Genomic DNA, 15,276 nt, shown 5'->3' on the forward strand with positions numbered 1-15,276 from the left:
TTATTTTGTTGATTTAATGTAGTTGTTTAGGAAATGGTTAGACCATTATTTGGAAAGACCTAAACAAAGTCATTCAAATAATTTATTTTGAGGCTTGAAGAATTCCCCAACCAAAAAGGTTTAGCCTAGAAAAAGTTAGAAATATAAAGATAAAGGAAATAAAGATTACTGGAAATGCCATCTTTTTCAAAAAATTTATTTTACTAAAGTATAGTTGATTTACAATGTTGTGTTAATTTCTGCTGTATAGCAATGTGATTCAGTTATACATATATATATTGTTTTTCATATTATTTTCTATTATGGTTTATCACAGGATGTTGAATATAGTTTCCTGTGCTGTACAGTAGGACCTTGTTGTTTATCCATTTATACATAATAGTTTGCATCTCCTAATTAATCCCAAACTCCCAGTCCATTCCCCCTTCAACCCCCTCCTTCTTGGCAACCGTAAGTCTGTTCTCTGTATCTGTGAGTCTGTTTCATAGATAAGTTCATTTGTGTCATATTTTAGATTCCACATATAAGTGATATCATATGGTATTTGCCTTTCTCTTTCTGACTGACTTCACTTAGTATGATAATCTCTAGGTCCATCCATGTTGCTGAGAGTGGCATTATTTCATTCTTTTTTATGGCTGAGGCGTATTCCATTGTGTATGTATACCACATCTTTTTTATCCATTCATGTGTCGATGGACATTTAGGTTGTTTCCATGTCTTGGCTATTGTGAATAGTGCTGCTGTGAACATAGGGGTGAACGTATCTTTTCAAATTAGAGTTTTGTCTGCATATATGCCCAGGAGTGGAATTTCTGGATCATATGGTAACTCTATTTTTAGTTTTTCAAGGAACTGCCATAGTGTTTTCTATAGTGGCTGCACCAATTTACATTCCCACCACACCCTCTCCAGCATTCGTTACTTGTAGACTTTTTGATGGTGGCCATTCTGACCTGTGTGAGGTGATACCTCACTGTAGTTTTGATTTGGATTCCTCTAATAATTAGCGATGATGAGCATCTTTTCATGTGCCTGTTGGCCATCTGTATGTCTTCTTTGGAGAAATGTTTATTTAGGTCTTTTGCCCATTTTTTTGATTGGGTTGTTTGTTTTTTTGTTATGGAGTTGTATGAGCTGTTTGTATATTTTGAAAATTAAGCCCTTGTTGGTTGCATCATTTGCAAATATCCTTTCCCAGTCCGTAGGTTGTCTTTTTGTTTTGTTTATGGTTTCCTTTGCTGTGCAAAAGCTTTTAAGTTTGATTAGATCCCATTTCTTTATTTTTGCTTCTATAGAAATGCCATCTTAAGATAACCACTGCTAATGTTTTTTTTTGTTTTTTTTTTTTGTTTTTTTTTTTTTGCGGTACGCGGGCTTCTCACTGTTGTGGCCTCTCCCGTTGTGGAGCACAGGCTCCGGACGTGCAGGCTCAGCGGCCATGGCTCACGGGCCCAGATGCTCCACGGCATGTGGGATCTTCCTGCACCGGGGCACGAACCCATGTCCCCTGCATCGGCAGGCGGACTCTCAATAACTGCGCCACCAGGGAAGCCCTGCTAATGTTTTTATATGTATGCTGCTAGACATTTTCAGAGTTTATTCTTTTTTTTTTTTTTTTTTTTTTTGCAGTACGTGGGCCTCTCACTGTTGTGGCCTCTCCCGTTGTGGAGCACAGGCTCCGGACGCGCAGACTCAGCGCCCATGGCTCATGGGCCCAGCTGCTCCACGGCATGTGGGATCTTCCCGCACCGGGGCACGAACCCGTGTCCCCTGCATCGGCAGGCGGACTCTCAACCACTGTGCCACCAGGGAAGCCCCAGAGTTTACTCTTAAGTAGGGTTCTAGTCTCGTTCTTCCATTATTATAGCTGTGTGACCTTGGGCAAGTCACTCAACCTTTCTGAGTCTCCCTCTTTGTCTTTCCCCACCTATAAAATATCAGCTTCAGGTTCTTGTGGTGTTTGAATAGAAAAATGGAGTTTGTAACAATCCCTTGTTCGTAGCTGGTGCTTGCTTCCAATTCCCTCTGCCCACTGCGTGCTGACTTTTCACTGCCCCTTCTTTTAGGGCTGGGCAAGTATTTTTAAGAAGAGGTCATGCTGACAGTTCACAGATCGAACTGCCACTCATGTCCTGTGATGCCTTTTCTACTAAAATATGTTAACACTCTTGGAAAACAAGTAACTCTTGGAATATTTGCCTGTTGTTTTTTAAAAACTCCGTGCAGCTATGCATGTTCCTGTATGGAAGTAAGCGTGTCTGATTGCAGAGGTTTCCCCGCACTGCTCTACCTCCTGAGAATGTGAAAGGAGGCTTTAACCACTTTTGGAAATTACCTAGAAATGGTAGTAGGGAGCGGACTCCTTGGCCGTAAAGCGTTATGTGACGTTGGGTCGCATTGGGTTGAATTGCAGTCCCGCGTGTCTGCTCTGCATTTTCTGTTTCATAAATCCTACCACAGCACCGTGAACAGAAAAGGCCCCATGTATGGCTTCCTCTCTGCGGCACATCACAAAGTCCTATTAACTGTGGACATCTTGGCCCATCCTGGGAGGAGAAGACCTCATTTTCTTGGGGTCCCAAGAGCACAGACAGAATTCTGAGTCAGGCCTCATCGCTGACCACATGAGTGTGGCATTTTCAGAAGCCAGCACGAGCCACCCTAGCAGTCACGAGCTAATCACTCACTAGTGAGTGAGCAAAAGACTTAAGGACACACTTTTGTGCGTGTGTGTGCACGTGAGTACACTTTTTTTTTCTTCTTTTATTTTTGCGGTACGTGGGCCTCTCACTGCTGTGGCCTCTCCCGTCGTGGAGCACAGGCTCCGGACGCGCAGGTTCAGCGCCCACGGCCCACGGGCCCAGCTGCTGCGCGGCACGCGGGATCTTCCTGGACCGGGGCACGAACCTGTGCCCCCTGCATCGGCAGGCGGACTCCCAACCACTGCGCCACCAGGGAAGCCCCGAGTACACTTTTTTAAAAGTCAGATCATGTTAGGGACCTTTTTATGGGGAGCATGAGTTTATGTAATCTTTTGAGGTTATAAGTTTGAAACCCTATTATGGAGAACTGGTTTTGATAAAAAGATAAAGCACCTTAAAAATAATGGCAGGTCAAGTGAAGGGCATGGAGGGGTTGCACCTTTTTTTTTTTTTTTTTTTTTTTTTCCTTTTTGCGGTATGTGGGCCTCTCACTGTTGTGGCCTCTCCCGTTGCGGAGCACAGGCTCCGGATGCGCAGGCCCAGAGGCCATGGCTCACGGGCCCAGCCGCTCCGCGGCATATGGGATCCTCCCAGACCGGGGCACGAACCCGTATCCCCTGCATCGGCAGGCGGACTCTTAACCACTTGCGCCACCAGGGAGGCCCGAGGGGTTGCACCTTTGAAAGAGAAAGTAAATATGCTGGAGATTTGAAGCACCAGCAGGATACACAGAGGCTTGACTGTCTTCACATGAAGGGCCTTGGCCATGGACCATCTATGGAGAGACTCTGCCTTTGAAACAATTGCTCATGGACCCGTGGCGCTCCGGGGTTAGGGAAGCCACAGGTGAATAATGCACTTGATCAAGGAGGAGATAACTGCCGTCAGTAATATTCCTAAAAGCCAGAGATTGAGCCTTCACACCTGCCTTTTGATCAAAATTGCAAAGAAGCAAGGAGGCGGTATTTTGAGGTCTAGCTCCTGGAGGGACAGGCCTAAAAGCATATCGGCAAAGAAGGATTGAGTCACAGAGACCCACGTCCTCAGCTGGAGATGCTATTTGTAAAGTGGTTTGTCCCTGTTCCACAGAGACGCCCTCCAACTCCAGGGCCGCACGCACCTTCCCGCCATCATCACACAAGGTAGCCCGGGTGGCCTGGGTCTTCTGTGTCCTTCCCAAAGTGTGTCCCCCCTCCTGGGGACAGGCACTTCCCTCCAAGACCCGTTCTGGGCTCTGTCACGTCATGCCAGCCCCGAGCACTGCCCTGGCTTCCGGTGCCTCTGCTGCTTGCCTCTCCCTGCTGGGCAGGCTGCTCCCCCAGGCCACCTCTCTGGCCTTTTCCTCCTCGGATCTCACACAGGCCACATTGCCGATAGGAGGTAGCAGCCTGGTTATTTTGTGCCTCTTGTGCTTGTAAGAAAACACAATGGGTCTGTGTCCTAGTAGCTTTGTACTGGATCCCTGGCGTTGAAACATAAGTCCCACGGCCAAACTGTGCCGGGCAGCCCAAGGTGTCAGGCAACCCTGCCAGGCACTGAACCAGCGTAGGGCACTGTGTGGGTCCAGTGGGTGTCAGGAATGCATGTTTGACTTGGAGGTAACTGGATACCTTACAGGAAGGTGACTAAGAGACACGTGGAGTGGCTGGAAGTATAAAGGAGTGAATTCAGTGTCCTCTCTGGCTCATAAAGTACTTCTGCTTTTGTGCTGAATAAACCTCACTTCACGCCGGGCAGCGGGGGAAAGGTGGCCACTGAATGATGTTTATGTGGCTGGCCAGTGGCCAGGCGTGTTGTGCAGGGGCTGGCGGGGGATGAGGTCCAGCCCGTGCGCCCTGCCCGCTCAGCAGTTCCTGCTTCTGCACCCCAGGCGGGGTGCAGGTGCCCGGGCTCGGGGGCGGACAGGCAGTGGGTGTGCAGACCTGAGACAGGACTGACGGGGCCTGGGGACCAGAAGGTGCGGAGGTGAGGGGAGCGTCGGGCCTTGGCCCTGAGGCTTGTGTGCTTGGCTGCAGGCAGGGGTGGGAGGAGGGGGCTGGACCAGCAGAGGCCATCGAGTACCCCCAGGGGAGGGGGACGGCTGGGCCGGCCTCCCGCTGACGGCCTGTCTCTGCTCTTTCCTTTTTGAAGGATGGAGGCTGCACGTGTCCAGGAGATGTCGCCAAAGCCTTTGGTAAGAGGCCGCAGAGCGGGAGGGGAGGGAGCTCCCTGCAGGGGTGCCGGGAGGAGGTGGCAGACACGTTAGGAAGTTCAGGGCCGGTCCTGAGTTTCCTCTCCGCGGATTTCAGCCCCTCACTGGCCCAAATCCTGGCATCGGTTTGGTTCCGGTTGGTGGCAGAGTAGGCCGAGTGCCCAGGGATAGATGGAGGGGTGTTACCCTGTGGGCCAGGAGTGGGTGAAGTCATAGCCCAGAAGTCACCACTGGGAAGGCTCAGGGTACCCGAGGAAGAGGACTGTAGCGGGTCTGAGACACTGAAACTTCAGCGAGGGGGTGTCTTCGGAGCCTAACTTGGGGGACTCCTGAGGGAGGGACGGGAGCCCTAGCCGCAGTGCCTCACCACAGGCCGAGGAGGCTGTGCCGCACCAGGGGCAGCGGCGTCTGGCCGTGACCCCGCAGGGCTGGGCCACGACGCCCCAGCCAGGTGTTTCCTTGGGGAGGCACTGGGGGGTCCGGCATCTCTGCGTGCTGTGCTCTCTGCCTGCCACTGAGCCCTTGCCAACTGCGGGCAGGAGTCAGAGCTGCTGCACGGCTGGGGAACCCCACCTGTGAGGTGAGGCCACGTGTGCTGGCAGGGACATCGCTACTGTTGATTTTTGTGCTGCGTGTACTTAACACTGATGGCTGTTCTGTCTCGGGCGCCCTTCTGATAGCGCACACGGTGCACCCTGCCCAAGTGGTGTCTGGACTCCCACTCGGGCAGCTTTCCCTCCCCGCGCTCCCCCAGGAAATGCAGCCACGCCTGTGGAGGGAGAGGGACCAGGTCGGGGCAAAATGCTGGTTAGGAAGGGCCACGAGAGTGTTCAGAAAGGAAAATGATTGGAAGCCACTTCAAAGCATTGTTTGAGTGGATCTGTGCTCTGTGTTCCTGCTGTTTACAGCTGCTCCCGGGGTTGTGGTTTTCGGGAGGCCTGGCCAGACACCAACTGTCCTCTGCCCCCTTATAATCACGGCAGGGGGGTCAAGGAGCCAGCAGTTGTGTTAGGGACCCTGCAGGGAAGAGTCTGCAAAGCTTGCTGCCAAGTAGACAGGTCCTGTGCCTTGGTTGCGCAATTGCCAGGCCCAGGGGGCCAGCCCTACAGCCCCTGCCTTCCGTAATGCTGGCCGGAAGGGACTGGAACGCCTGATGCACACCCCAAAGTCCTCTTGTAAATATTTAAGTGACCAGATGGAAGCAGTCAAGGTCACGTTTCAGAGGATCCTGTGTTTGCTTCTCCTTGTCCTTCATCGTGATTACTTAACGCATCTGTACGCTGATGTCCTCCTAGTCTGAATGTAAACCCTCAATAGGGCTTGCTGAGGATGGGGAATAGTGACTATTTCTGTTTCTTCCACGTATGCCTCTTACTTTCCTAACAACTAGTTCCTCCCCATCTTCCATGTGCCATGTGCTATAATAAACATTGAGGACACAGTGGTGAGTTAGCCCCACCCCCACCCCCCACCGTGGTCCTGATCCAACGTAACCTACAAAGGCAGTTTCAACACCCCAGTCTCCTGTGTACCTATCCTGGAAGTTTCATGTCATTTGGTGATTAATATGGGGTATTTTGTTTACTCTGGAAGTCGAATGTTTATCACATTTGAGGTTTACAGGATGTATACACATATGTGTGTGTGTATACGTGTATGATGTACATATACATATATACGTACTTATAGGTTTCTCTCCTTCATGCCCAAGCTCTAGTGCAGGAGGTTCTGTCTGTTCTGAGGTCCCTTCATAGCTACCCTGTGTGACAGTGCTGAGAGCTTCAGGTAGACCAGATGCCCGATGGGGACACGGCAGGGGAGTTATTGTATTACGTATGAGATTGGACAACATGCTGAGGTGCTGCCCAGTTATTAACGTTTCTTTGATTTTCAGAGAGTTAGACCTGTGGAAGGTGGTCGTAGATAGGAAGTCATCACTAACCATTAAGGATTGTCCACTGTATTAGCCACCAAGCTTCAGGAGGCTGACGTGTTGCTTGGAGCATCCAGTTGCCCATCTGCCCTTCTTAACTTTTTTTCCAAAGTGGGGGAGGTTGAGCTTTTCTCTGACCATAGCCAGGAGGAGGGAGGGTGAGTTGGTAGCACTTGCCTCTTTCCGGAGCCGATTTTCTCTGAGCTCTTTTCTCTGCTGCTTCTTTTCGTCCCCACTTGGGAGTGCAGGAGCCGGCGCAGATTTTGTCATGCTGGGAGGGATGTTTTCGGGCCATACCGAGTGTGCTGGAGAGGTGATCGAGAGGGATGGACAGAAGCTCAAGCTGTTCTATGGGATGAGCTCAGAGACGGCGATGAAGAAGCATGCGGGAGGGGTTGCGGAGTACAGGTACGGAGGGCGGGTGGAGCAGGGGCGGGCAGCGCCGTCACCAGTGAGGTTGCGTTCCCCGGCTCCTTACAGAAATGGGGTGCAAGTGGGTCTCAAAGAATATGAGTCTGTTTATATTATAGTACCACAGGAAGGAGCTAGAACACATATATATTTCTTAATTAAGATGTTCAATTAAAGAAATGACTGTATGGCTTAAATGTTTTTTTTTTTTTTACTGAAGTACAGTTGATTTACAATGTTGTGTTAGTTTCAGGTGTACAGCAAAGTGAATCAGTTATATATATACATATTCATCTATTTTTTTTCAGATTCTTTCTCCTTATAGATTACAAAATATTAAGTATAGTTCCCTGTGCTATACAGTAGGTCTTTGTTGGTTATGTGTTTTAAATATAGCAGTGTGTACGTGTCAATCCCAAACTCCCAACCTATCCCTACCCCCGACCTTTCCTTCCTGGTAACCATAAGTTCATTCTCTAAGTCTGCGAGTCTCTGTTTTGTAAATAAGTTCATTTGTATCATTTTTTTTTAAGATTCTGCATGATATCATAGGATTTGTCTTTCTCTGTCTTACTTCACTTAGTATGATAATCTCTAGGTCCATCCATGTTGCTGAGAATGGCATTATTTCATTCTTTTTAATGGCTGAGTAATATTCTATTGTATATATATACTCCACATCTTCTTTATGGAGTATATGGACATTTAGGTTGCTTCCATGTCTTGGCTATTGTAAACAGTGCTGCAGTGAACATTGGGGGTGCATGTATCCTTTCGAACCATGTTTTCCTCTGGATATATGCGCAGGAGTGGGATTGCTTGATCATATGGTAGCTCTATTTTTAGTTTCTTAAGGAACCTCCATACTGTACTCCATAGTGGCTGTACCAATGTACATTCCCACCAACAGTGTAGGAGGGTTCCCTTTCTTCCACACCCTCTCCAGCACTTATTGTTTGTAGACTTCTTGATGATGGCCATTCTGACTGGTGGGAGGTAATATCTCATTGTAATTTGGATTTGCATTTCTCTAATAATTAGTGATGTCGAGAATCTTTTCATGTGCCTCTTGGCCATCTGTATGTCTTCTTTGGAGAAATGTCTGTTTAGGTCTTCTGCCCATTTTTTGATTGGGTTGTTTTTTTCAATATTGAGCCACATGAGCTGTTTGTAAATTTTGAAGATTAATCCCTTGTTGGTCGCATAGTTTGCATATTTTCTCCCATTCTGTGGGCTGTCTTTTCGTTTTGTTTATGGTTTCTTTTGCTGTGCAAAAGCTTTTAAGTTTCATTAGGTCCCATTTGTTTATTTTTGTTTTTATTTCCATTACTCTAGGAGGTGAGTCAAAAAGGATCTTGCTGTGATTTATGTCAGTGTTCTGCCTATATTTTCCTCTAAGAGTTTTTTAGTATCTGGTCTTACATTTAGGTCTTTAATCCATTTTATTTTTGTGTATGGTGCTAAAGAATGTTCTAATTTCATTTTTTTACATGTAGCTGTCCAGTTCCCAGCACCACTTAGTGAGGAGGCTGTCTTTTCTCCACTGTATAGTCTTGCCTCCTTTGTCGTAGATTAATTGACCATAGGCATGTGGGTTTATTCTGGGCTTTCTATCCTGTTCCATTGATCTATATTTCTATTTTTGTGCCAGTACCATGAAGTCAGGGAGCCTGATTCCTCCAACTTTTTCTTTCTCGAGAACTGCTTTGGTTATTTTGTGTCTCCATACAAGTTTTAAGATTTTTTTGTCTTAGTTCTGTGAAAAATGCCATTAGTAATTTGATAGGGATTGCACTAAATATGTAAATTACCTTGGGTAGTATAGTAATTTTGACAGTATTTATTTTTCTAATCCAAGATCATGGTATATCTTTCCATCTGTTTAGAAAACATATCTTGCCTCTTTCAAAGTAGCTATAATTTTTATCCAACCAGCCTTTGCAGTGTTTGGGGCCCCGGAAAGGCAGTGCAGAGCAGAAGTATTTGGGGATAAGTTGGAAATGGAACTAGGGGTATGTGTGAGTAGGTATGACTCTTGTTCAACCAGCCCTGGAGGGGACCCTCCAGACTTCCAGGCCTTGTCCTGGTATCAGCCTTGTCCTGATAGAGCTGATGTGGAGCCTGCGATGAGTCAGGCTATAAGTGGCAGGCAGAAGGATGGGTCTCCCACTGCATATGATACAGGGGTGGGTGAGACCACCTCACAGAGGTCAGGCCTTTTGGGAAGAGTGCTGTGTGTCACCTGCAGTAGCTCCCACAGGACTCTTCCCTGCCTCTGGGCTCAAGCAGTTGACACAGGCAGTATTTTTAGGCATTTAATTATGTTACTGTGCAGAAGGGATGCTCACGTCTGCTTATCTGCTCCACTTCCACTTTAATCGTGTGCACGTGTGTTTTAAGAACGTTGTGACAGAATATACCCACTGTCTCGCCCTGCTCCATGGAGTCTGTCATTGCTTCTCATCAGAGTTTGCACTGATGACAAGCTGTGCCATGTGCACAGGACAGAAGGCCCTGCATCCTTAGAAGGATGGAAACTCAGGCCCCCTGCCCTGGGCTGATAACCTCCATTTCCTACCACTTATTCGACACCCAAAAGCTTACAATGAAGATGTGGGATTCAGATGGATTGTGTAAGGTTTGAGCCAACCTAGAGGTACACATCTCAACTCCACTGAGATTTTCAGGTGGGCAGGAGGGGTGGGGTCCCCCCCACCGAAGCTCTGTTCCTCGGGTACTGGTAGGCTGACTTCAATCCTCCTCTTTTGGGGGGAATCTCAATGTCAGTGATGTTGTAGTATGCGAACAGCAGGCTGGGAAGGAGGAGAGCGGGGGACTACATTTATACCGTCATTCTGGAAACTGCAGACAGTCCAAACAAGAGGGACACGCCCCGCCCACACCGCCTCCGAAGGCCTCTTTCTCCTGTGTGGTGACTGACGGAGGAGGCTGTACAGTGTGTTGTGGGGGAGAAGGGGAGGGGTTTACTGTCTCACATCCGACCTGGACGTCTGGCCAAGAAGCTTAATGCTTTGCCAGCGACCAGTGTCACCATTCAAGGGCCCATGCCTGTCTCCTACGTGCTGGTCTGGAAGTGGAGCCGTTGCAATTCTGTGACAGCCAGTTGCTTTGCCTGGAGGACACTTCTTGCCCTCTAGCCGTTGCATCTGTTTTGGGTTCTAAGAAAAGTAGGTAGGGAAGGCCAGACCAGACTCGAGCACGAACAGAAGCCAAGGAGCTGAAAAAAAAGAAAATCCTCTCCTGTGATTTCAGTAGGGTTTAAACAAAAATGAAAACAGGAGACTTGGGAGTATCAAGACTCAGTTCCAGAAGTGGATTCGAATCTTAGCCAAGGAAGGAAAGTGCTGAGGGAGTTAGAACCTTAATCCAGAGGCAGCCTGAGCCCTGGAGGCTGCATCTGTGTCCTCTCTCTCTAGGTCTGTCTCTTTCTGTCTCCCTCCCTCCCATCACCTGATCTCTTCCTGAGAATGGTTCTCCGTCGTTGATGTTGTATTTAATTAAGGCAGAGTTATTTATGCTTTACTAGTTCTTTCCCGCTCATTACCCACTTAGTTCTCTTGCTGTCCTTGGGAGACAGATCAGAGCCCTTCATTTTACAGATGAGAAGACTTGGGCATCAATGATAAGTGACTTGTAAAAGGTGCCATCACCACTTAGCGAAGAAGCAATGCTGAGGAACTGGAGGATGTCCAGTAAGCCTCGGGAAGGCCATGGAAACCTCTTTTTAAAAATGAAAGGGCCATCGTTTCAGGCACACGTGCGCATGTTGGTCTCTGGTCACAGAGTGCAGTGATGCCAGTCATCTTGGGTGTGGCCAGCTTCGTGAACTCGGTGCTATAAACCAGCCACTAACTAGGCCAGCCCTTGGTCTGCTGGATGGTTTAAGTTGCTAGATTTCACCCGAGGGTAGTCTTGCAGGTGTAGATTTCAATGCTCAAGAGTTATTACCTAGAATTTCAAAAGGGTAGTTTTTTTTTTTTTTTTGCGGTACGCGGGGCTCTCACTGTTGTGGTCTCTCGCGTTGCGGAGCCCAGGCTCCGGATGCGCAGGCTCAGCAGCCATGGCTCACAGGCCCAGCCGCTCTGTGGCATGTGGGATCTTCCTGGACCGGGGCACGAACCCGTGTCCCCTGCATTGGCAGGCGGACTCTCAACCACTGCGCCACCAGGGAAGCCCTAGGGTAGTAACTTTTTGATCAAGAGATGCTACTTTTTCAGTTGAAGAGACCAGCTAAAGAAAGTTCCAGAATTTGGTTGATTGTTAAAATTTCCAGATGGCCTGACCCTTAGATGGAGGCTAGAGTTTTGCATGGATTGGAGAGTTCCTTCTTGTAATGCCCCTCCTAAAGCAAGTCAGTAAGGGGATGTGACGTGGAATCACGCCGTGTTGCTTGGTGGCCTTGTGAAGAGGAGGACAGGGACTCAGCAAGGACAGTTAGATGTGCTTTAGTGTTGGTGCCACACGCCAGCTCTTCTGAATTCCTTAATGTCCCCGTGAAAGCTCAAGAGACGCTACCCAAAGCCCTGCAGCTTCCGGTGCTGCGAAGGTCCTTAGTTCTGCTCTGGTTCACCTTTCCGGGGCCCCGCGCCACGCCCGGGACAACAGGCATAGTGATTTGTGCAGACGCAGGGTGGTGAGCTGGGGCCGGGGCACCCAACAAGGGCCCTGGGAAGACAGGCCGTGTGAGTGGAGCCACTCACCTTACTAGCGGAGGTTTCCATGTCACCTCGCGGTGCTTGACTTGTCACTGTGCTCCATCCCTTCCCTCCTCCTCTCCGGCTTCTCCCCTGTGAAGGTGCTCTGTCTGACCCTGACTGGAGAGCTGACGGGTGGGGGAGGGACGCTCTGGGCTTGTTCCATCGTTGATCAGGGACAGCAAGCAGGAGAGACGCTGGTGGGCGGCGGTCAGGAGGTCTGTTCCGCTGCCCCGTAGGTATTCTGGGGCTCTGGGTCAGTTGCAGGTGGGTGTACACATTAACAGAGACTGGAAAGGCGGGGCCGGTGTTGGATGCGGACGGAGTAGTGCACACGGCTGGGGAGGACGTCGCCCTCCGGGGTGACGGTCCGGGTCTGTGACTCTTCCAGTGTTGCTGACGGGCTCTGGGCAGCCAGCAGCGAGGTCGTGCATCTTGGGTGGGAGGAGTGCCTTCACCTGAGATGCTGGCCTGACCTGCGTGGCGTGTGCAGCAAGGCTGATGCGGGCGTGGGGTTGGAGGGTGGCGTGTTGCTGCCCGAGTGCCTTGGGCTACGGCTGGGAATCCTTCTGGCTGGCTTCTTAAGGGAAAAGAACCAGATTGAAAGAAAAAACCTCCCTTTTTCTTCCAGAGCCTCTGAGGGCAAGACCGTGGAAGTGCCTTACAAAGGGGATGTCAAGAGCACTATTTTGGACATTCTCGGGGGACTGAGGTCTACCTGCACCTACGTAGGGGCTGCCAAGCTCAAAGAGCTCAGCAGGAGGGCGACGTTCATCCGGGTGACCCAGCAGCACAACACCGTGTTCAGCTAACGTCGAGATCAAGGACGAGACGACCTCCAGCCACCGGAAGCGTCTGCACAGGCCTGCTTTCCCATCCCCCTCCTCCTGTGATGGCAGAGGTTCCGGCTGATCCCAGAAGCAAGGCACTTCCTGGGTCAGCAGTTGGAGCTTAGCTGCCCGGAACGTGTAACCTTGTTAAAACTAACACTCACACCTTTTTCTTTTCTTCCCTTTTTTTTTTTTTTAAGAAAATGGTTTCACTTTAATATAATGCTATGAAGACTTGCCTGCGTGCTGGAGTCTGCATTTGCAGGACCAAGTGGTCGGGGGAGCTGGGGGGTTTTCTGCCTTCTTCCCACGCTTGGCTTTTAGCGGTCAAGGTACCTGGGGAGGGGAGGATTGGGGGGAACCACAGCTAGAGGAACCGGCGTCCCCTCCATCCAGCTTTCGGTTGCTGGAAAAGAACAAAAGCAGTTGACAGGTGAACCTGAAGAATTGGTTTCCGGCAGGTGCCCCCCAACGTGCGGTGACGTTTCCACCACCTTCCTTGCACGTGCCTTTTGGGAGCAGATCCTCCATTGCTGCATTTGGTGTTGCTTCTAGGAAGCTGTCCCTGTCCTGGTTTTTCATTTGGTTTGTTTTCCTCCATCTCTTCCCTCTCCTCCTTAGTTCTGGCTCATCATGTTGGCCTCTCAAAGACAGACTATTATTTTGAAGTTCCATGGGATCTTTTATTGAAAGGTTATCCACTGAAAAGTTGGCAGGTAGAGTCCCACTGGAAAACAACCAAAACCTTGAGCAGTGCCTTCCTAAAAGGCATTGGTTTAAAATCTGAGACAGAACCGTTCCCTTGTCACGGTTTCCAGGAAGGACCACTGGGCACTACTGTATAAGGGTCTGTTCATTGGTGACGATGGTACTTCCTTGGAGAAAGGAGCTGTGGCCTTGGCAGGAATCCCACAGCAGTCCACTGTGACACTTAACAGTGAACTCGGGTGAATTAATGATGACCGGCCACTTCTTTTGAAGCATTATTTGAATATTAGGACTGGGAGGTGTATACAGCCCAGGATGTTTTACTTTATCTCCTTTTAAACGAGGCTAAAGCAGCAGATATGGGAGTTAAATTTTCTCTGAAAAGACAAGTGACAGCCCTGGAGCAGAAAGGAGCCACACACTCCTACTGTGTAAGAGTGAATTAATTGCCTGATATCCATGGTGACTGACCCCGTAAGGAATCCAACCAAACCATGGCACTCCAGGAACTTACAGGCCCGAGTTTAGTCTTAGAAGAATACCTTTAAAGATCCAGCAACTTGAACTCCGTTGTAATGCTTTTTGCTCCTAAATCCATTCAGAATACTTCTTATACTTGTAGAAACACGAATGGCTGCACATTTGAGATGAGGGTCTAAAGGATGTGGAACATCAAGCAAGATGTGGGGCATTGCTGGAGGCACCCCACCTCTTCTGTCTGCTTGTCTGAGGTATGAGCCCCATGCTGTTCCTGTGGAAGACGGTGTTTTACACTTGAGCCCTCGAGTGTGTTAGCTGTAAGAGAATATTTGCAAAATAAGGGAGAGAAGTGGAGAAGTCTTAAATCCATTAAAATGGACGAGCAGTAAGTAATAAGGAAACTTCCAGAATGGCATCCTTCTCCATACTCCTGGTCTTGGCTTGGGGGTCACCTTCTCCCATCAGGGTGGAGCACACGACGGCATCCCTTTGGGCAGTCCTCTCCACGGTGATGTGCACCTGCTTGATCCATCTTGTGCAAAGATTTTGCAGACTACCTGCTCTTTGTTTCCACGAAGGCGGGAAGGCAGGTCCCTCGCTCACCTGGTTTTTAGGGGAGCGAAAACGTGACTGACTGCAGAAGCCAAAAACCTCATCAGGATCATTTTGAAGCAGAGGTTTCACTTCTGAGGGCCCCTTACCCTCTGCAAGTTCATCTCTTGCCTCTAGTAGCCGTGAGCATGGGGGATCCTGCCCTGGAGCAGCCCTCAGACCCTGCTGACTGCAGGGCTTCCTGTGCAGGGGTGGGTGCCAGTGACCAGATGCCATTCACCTTAGGCAGCTCCACCTGTGGGCTCCTGCCGTGCTTCTGGTGGTTTCAAGGTCTGCCTCACTGCAGCATGTGAAGCCAAGGCTTTTCTCTAATCAGTATGACTGCTCCAGGTAAGTCTCACAGCTACTGGACCCCAAACCTGTCAGGACCTTTAGCATCTAATATTAAAACAGCAGGGAAGGCAGCGGTTCAGACCGCTTCGCCAGACTTGCCCACGTCTGCCCAGAATGCTCTGGAGGACGAGGACTTGGGCAGCCTTCTTGTCTGGGTTACAAGGCTCAGCTTATCACTGCTAGTTTACACACCAACGTTCTCTCTCTCACACACTAGCATTCACAATGCGTCGGAACCTCAACTCTTAAGTCCTAAAGTAGAGTCCTGGTGAAATGTCCCCATCCATGAAGCAAAAAAGCAGTAACAGGAAAGGAGTTACCCGTCCCTGCCTGGGCTAAGTGACAACTCCAGATTTAA

The 15,276-nt window shown here is 49.4% G+C and overlaps 1 protein-coding gene across 2 annotated transcripts in view; it reads left to right on the forward strand.

The window, feature by feature from the left end:
* Window positions 1-13,022, forward strand: part of GMPR (guanosine monophosphate reductase) — a 43,253-nt gene extending 30,231 nt beyond the window's left edge. For both annotated transcript variants that reach the window (XM_060109814.1, XM_060109815.1), the window contains 3 exons: window positions 4,836-4,878; window positions 7,078-7,237; window positions 12,587-13,022. In XM_060109814.1, the coding sequence (XP_059965797.1) occupies window positions 4,836-4,878; window positions 7,078-7,237; window positions 12,587-12,767 (384 nt within the window). In that variant the 3' untranslated portion in view covers window positions 12,768-13,022. The remainder of the gene's footprint in view (window positions 1-4,835; window positions 4,879-7,077; window positions 7,238-12,586) is intronic.
* The last annotated feature ends 2,254 nt before the right edge of the window (window positions 13,023-15,276 follow it).

This window comes from Mesoplodon densirostris, chromosome 10 (assembly GCF_025265405.1).
Source record: "Mesoplodon densirostris isolate mMesDen1 chromosome 10, mMesDen1 primary haplotype, whole genome shotgun sequence".
In the NCBI taxonomy this organism is placed as follows: domain Eukaryota; kingdom Metazoa; phylum Chordata; class Mammalia; order Artiodactyla; family Ziphiidae; genus Mesoplodon; species Mesoplodon densirostris.